This window comes from Mycetomoellerius zeteki, unplaced genomic scaffold (assembly GCF_001594055.1).
Source record: "Mycetomoellerius zeteki isolate Tzet28-1 unplaced genomic scaffold, Tzet1.0 scaffold98, whole genome shotgun sequence".
Taxonomy (NCBI): domain Eukaryota; kingdom Metazoa; phylum Arthropoda; class Insecta; order Hymenoptera; family Formicidae; genus Mycetomoellerius; species Mycetomoellerius zeteki.
This window is the reverse complement of record NW_017258021.1, coordinates 3,775,509-3,781,068: the sequence shown is the minus strand read 5'-3', so window position 1 is coordinate 3,781,068 and position 5,560 is coordinate 3,775,509. Positions and strand designations below refer to the sequence as shown.

The following is a 5,560-nucleotide window of genomic DNA, read 5'->3' as shown; positions in this document are numbered from 1 at the left end:
GATCAGGTGGTCCAAAATTCATTCAATTTCCATGAAAATCGATATTTGTAGGTTTTTCGTGAATCATTCGTGAACAATCCATAGTCATATTTCCAAAATTCGAAATGACGGATCCAGATTATATTTTTCAATTTATTATAAATTTTTGTTCACAATCTATGAATCTTGACGAAATGCATCTTGAGAGACCCTCACATATCTATCTTCATGGAAAAAAAATCAATTTTGGATCACATGATTAAGAATCTAAGTGTTCCAGTCAATTCTTCTTTCACTACAGTTATCATATTGCATCTGCCATTTTAAATTTTGGAAATCTGACTGCGGATTATTCACCAGTGACCCGAAAAACTTTCAGATATCGATTTTTAGGATTGAATAAATTTTGGACTACTTGATTAATGATTTAAGAATTCTTAAGAAACAGTCAGTTCTTCATTCATTACAGTCGCCATACTGGATCCGTCATTTCAAATTTTGGAAATATGACTACGGATTGTTCACGAATGATTCACGAAAAACCCACAAATATCGATTTTCATGGAAATTGAATGAATTTTGGACCACCTGATCAATGAAATAAATTTCAATAATTTTCATAAGTTTTTTTATTCATTCTAACCGCCAATATTGGAGTAGCCGCTTTGAATTTTCAAAAACGTCACGTTTTTCCTTAAACCACATATAAAAACGAAAATTTTAAGCCCTAGAACGTTTTATTTCGACTTCACGAATTTTGCCCGGACACTTGTCCCCGCTGACATGGAACGTCCCACGTATATTATTCCATAAATATTTTATGGATATTTTAATAAAAAATTGAAATTTACATTACGAGATACTCCATTTTATGCCGAAGTAACATAAAATATCATAAAATATAGATATATATGTAAATAAATATTATATTAATCTCCTTTTGATATCTACAGGGATGTTCACCGAAATGTAAAGTCTATCTTAACTACGTAATGAAAAATTTCCCAGTACCAGGCATACTTTGCGGAGATTATTACAGGTTATATTTTAAACTTAAATTCTAATTAAATATTTTTTGTGATATTCAAATATCTCACTCTTTTCATGTGCAGAAAATTAACCGAAACGTGTTTTCCGAAACTCTCGCCGAGCAAAGTACGGATCTATGAACTGTACTGTGTACACTTAGGACTGACTACATCAACTTGCGTTCTGGAACATTCTCGCAGACTGGCAGCCACCATCTGGGAAGTCACCGGGGTGCCAAAAAATCTTGCGGATATATTCTAAAATCGCATTCTCTAAATAAAAGTCAATTAGCTCTGTATAATTTTAACTTGATTTTCTCAATTTCGATATTTTTCGAATTTCAATGTTAAACTTCCATACATCTTCAATTTTAAATTCTCCAAGGGTATCTTTTAAGGTATTTCAATTTCTCTGATATTTAGATTTCTAAACACGTTTGCACAATTTTTGAATCTTCGCTTTTCACGATATTAATTTCGTTCTTTTTTTCTCTTTGGTCGTAGGTTATACATCATAAAACTGTTTTCCTCAAAATTCACCAAGTATTTATATATATGATAAAATTATATATATGATAAAAATGCACAATTGCAATTGCTGTATTTCAAATTTAATATTTCCATATTAATCAATGAAATAGCAAATTTCAACAACACAGAGATTCACAGTGGAAAGCTTTCCTTATTTATATCGTAAATGCTGCATATATATATTCCTATTTGCAGATGAATTAACTAGGACATATTACTAATTTATATAATTAATCATAAGTGTTAGCAATTGTTTTATTTATACAGCACAAAATGAAGTAACAATCATTTTGTGCCCTTTATTTACAAAATATATTTAATAATCAGTGCGTATTAATTAAAAGCTTACATATTTTGTAATAAAACATATTTAACTTCATATAGATATTTAATGGCACAATAAACGGTATAAACCAAACGAATATGAAATAACAAACAAAATGGGTTATTAATTTTTTGTCGAACCTTTAATTAATTTCGAATTTTTTCGCAAAATTTAAGGCACCTATAAATAGAATAATCGATACAAAAATCGCTTCTAATCATCAAGTAAACATGTTCTCCTTTCAAAAAATCAAATACAGTTTTCTTTAAATTTCTTTTAATTCTTTTAAATTCTTTAAACTTTTATCTTTTTACTTTTAGATTTCCTTCAATTTCCTTCGATCCTGCACTTTCTATAACACTAGAATATCTTTGTTCCTTGTATTTCTTTCAGATTCTTTCAAATCTTCGAATTTTTGAACATCTGAAGTTTGAGAGAACCTGAAAGCACAATTTTTCCAGGCTTTGGTTTCTCCACTCAAATGTCGTCCAATGACTTCCTTGTGTTGCATTTGTCCAGATCTGTCTTTTTTGCTACCTGGCAAGATCTGGGATAAAATTAAGTACTATTGAAAAAAAAAAACAAATTTGCGCTATGCAGATGTAAATATTACATCAATAAAATTTTGTTCATAATTTATTTTGTTTATTGAAAACTTGAAGGGAGTCTTTTCTTTCGTCGAAAAAAAAAAAAAAAAAAATTTTTTTCTCATAGAAATTTTCCTTTAAAAAAACTTCTATAATTTCTTCAATTTAATTAAATATATAAATAAATAAAAGTATTTTTTTCTGAAATTTTTCTTTGTTTTTCAATTAGTTCTCATTTTTCAAGAAGATACTTTTTTAACGATGTTCTCATTCCTTTTTGTTTCCTACTTGTTTTCTTTGCCCCTAGCCCCTCATCTGAGAACGGTGGAGCTAAGGGATACGGCAGCAGAACATTCGGCGTCAGAGAAATCTTGTTCCGGAGTAATGCTTCTTTCTCGGGAATGCACCTGGGATGTGTTTGGATTACGACGTCCTTTCTTCATTCCTGGCATGAAATCGGGATTGCCTCGACCTCGACCTCTACCTCTACCCATGCTTGCCTCATTATTTTCCTGGCAGATTGACTCGGTGACAATTTCCGGAACGGAACGCCTACTATTAGTACAGGGGGAATTCTGCGTAACATCTTGTTGCTGGTTGCTATCTTCCTGCAGATTGCCACGTCCTCGACGTATTTTTTCTTGATTTGTAACGCTTTTAGCGATACAAGCGGCAGTATTGCGGGACTGTGTCCAGCTGTTAGAGGTAACTGGCTGAGCCTAGAATAACATTTTGTGCATTGAGATCAATATTTGTTTTGGAATTTGCAATTTTTGAATATTCGAAAAAATTTACTGTAATATCTAACAATGAAATATTTAAAAAGTAGAGAAAATTGCGCCCGCATTAAATTTTTACTAAAAAATATCGATTTAAAATGGATTAAAAAATCCATAAATTGAGAAATGTGTGACTGACTTAAAATATTCTATGCTTAAATTTCAAATTTTTAAGTGACATACACAGGATGGGATTTGTTCCTTCTGGAGACGCATGTCATCGCTGATTTTCATCTCGTCTTTCGTCGAGGAATCGATTTTCTCTGAAAAGCAATTCTCCCTATTTGCTTTAGAAGTCCTCTCGTAGCTCTCACCGTTCATCTTCATTTTCCTGATCAATCGCTGCCCCATGATCTTGTCTTTTAGTTCGCGCACTTGCCTCTCCAATTCAGCTACTTCCAGATCGGACTCGCATACTTTCGGAATCAGTGACATTAGATGCTGTTCGGCAGCTTTCTGGATCATCATAGCGGAATCTAATCCACTTTTTCTCATCATATCCAACCTAAAGAATACATATCTAATTAGTAACTAATATAATTATCGTTGTACAATGTTGAAATATTAGATAATCCAAAAGTCAATTTCACAAAATATTTTTATGAAGTAAATGTCCTCTGACACAATCAAATATTGTATTAGATTTCATACATCATATCAATAAAAAAAAAATGTTTTTCAATTTAGAGAAATGCAAAAAACATAACTTGACACAATGATTTAATAATTGCTGTATTGATATTTACTCACTTTAAAGATTCTATCAGTTCGGTAAAGCCATCAGGTAAGCGTGCAGATTTCCTAACAGGTGTTGGCTTATAATCTGAGCCATCGTGTCTAGATGCATCATCACCTAAATTGTTTATTCTCAAAGGAATCGGTTCGAACATCCTAAAAGTATAAATTACACAAGTCAAGGTACAATATAAAAAAATTTTAGTCGCGCTCACATTTATTTCTTTTCGTAATATACGAATACTTATACTCATTTATTTTATTGTCTATCGTTTATATTATACAATTTATATCTTAAACAGTTGTTTACATTAATAAAAAAAAAAAAAAAAAAAAAAAAAAAAAAAAAAAAGAGAGAGATTCAGATTAAAGATTGGCTGTGTTTAAGCTGGCTGAAGCAGTTAGTAGTCTACTCGCCAAGCGATTGAATATGCTTGATTGGACTTATAAGCAAGAGAACCAATCACGTTCAATCGCTTAGCAAGCAGGCTAGTTGCTTTGCCAAGATCTTTTTATATAAACAAAATTCTTTTTAGATTCGAATCCTTCAAATTTATGATATGCTATACTAACCCTCGTTTATGCCTTAAGAACACATGTCGGAACTTATGGGTGCCACGTGTTTCGGAGATGGACGCGTTGAGGAGGCAAGTGAGAAAGAAATCTTCCCTACAACCATTTCCACTAGAGAAATGCGAGGCAAATTGCTTATGCAATACCTTGTCCCTCATTGTTGGAGTCAAGTTACTGGTGTTTCTACGGAAACGGAACCAACCAATCACCTGCCTGCTCTTATCACGTACAAAATCCTTCAATTTCTCTTTGTTAATCCGACCACTAGAGTCATACAAAATATCACTCAGAGGACATGTCATAATGGTTTCCACGTCTGAAAATATTTATAACATTTTTAATAATAGAATAAAGAATAGCAATAATAATAAAAATAAGAGTAATAATAGTAGCAAGTCATAAGGAAGTTGATAAAGTTTTATCTTATTCCAGTTATTAGTTTATATTTTTAAATTAGTCTTCTCAACAATGTAGATAGTAGAAAAGATATTTAAACATTTGGTTTCAATTAGGTTTTATCAATTATCTTATTCTGGTTGTTAAATTATATTTTAAGATTGGTCTTCCCAACGATGTAAATAGTAGAAAAGATATCTAAACATTTAGTTTTAATTAAGTTATAACACATATGAATACAATTCAATATCTAAACATATTTTCTAGTTTCTCTGAAAAAACATAAAACCATTATTATCTAGAGTATGATCATAAATAAAAATAATAGGATCCATTATGGATGATATTATTTTAATTTATAATTATTTATTCTATTTACATAGTTTTTATTAAATAACTATGCTCCTCTTGCGCAGAAATACATGCTAGTCTTTTATTTTAATTTTCATACATACGATAATATTTTCATATATATTTCATATACGATAAACTCATTTTGGCAAAGATTTGTATAACTTCAAAGCTCTCTTACGTAGTTAAGAATTTTCGTATTTACAATGCATTCGTTTAAATTGTTATTATTGATTCAAAGATATATATATATATATAGAGATATATATATATATA

At 30.6% G+C, this 5,560-nt stretch overlaps 3 protein-coding genes across 4 annotated transcripts in view; 2 read left to right on the top strand and 1 right to left on the bottom strand.

Moving 5' to 3' along the window:
- Window positions 1–1,434, top strand: part of HPS1 (Hermansky-Pudlak syndrome 1 protein) — a 5,859-nt gene extending 4,425 nt beyond the window's left edge. For both annotated transcript variants that reach the window (XM_018460888.1, XM_018460887.1), the window contains 2 exons: window positions 933–1,018; window positions 1,092–1,434. In XM_018460888.1, coding sequence (XP_018316390.1) covers window positions 933–1,018; window positions 1,092–1,269 — 264 coding nt within the window. In that variant the 3' untranslated portion in view covers window positions 1,270–1,434. The remainder of the gene's footprint in view (window positions 1–932; window positions 1,019–1,091) is intronic.
- Window positions 1–4,885, top strand: part of LOC108730850 (RNA-binding protein 25) — a 24,795-nt gene extending 19,910 nt beyond the window's left edge. The window contains exon 13 of the mRNA XM_018460772.1: window positions 4,866–4,885. The gene's annotated coding sequence lies outside the window, so the exon portion shown is untranslated. The remainder of the gene's footprint in view (window positions 1–4,865) is intronic.
- Window positions 2,190–5,560, bottom strand: part of LOC108730922 (BRISC complex subunit FAM175B) — a 5,578-nt gene continuing 2,207 nt past the window's right edge. Inside the window, exons 3-7 of the mRNA XM_018460896.1 lie at window positions 4,538–4,853; window positions 3,980–4,120; window positions 3,413–3,734; window positions 2,766–3,169; window positions 2,190–2,410 (exon numbers count right to left, since the gene is read on the bottom strand). Coding sequence (XP_018316398.1) covers window positions 2,341–2,410; window positions 2,766–3,169; window positions 3,413–3,734; window positions 3,980–4,120; window positions 4,538–4,853 — 1,253 coding nt within the window. The 3' untranslated portion in view covers window positions 2,190–2,340. The remainder of the gene's footprint in view (window positions 2,411–2,765; window positions 3,170–3,412; window positions 3,735–3,979; window positions 4,121–4,537; window positions 4,854–5,560) is intronic.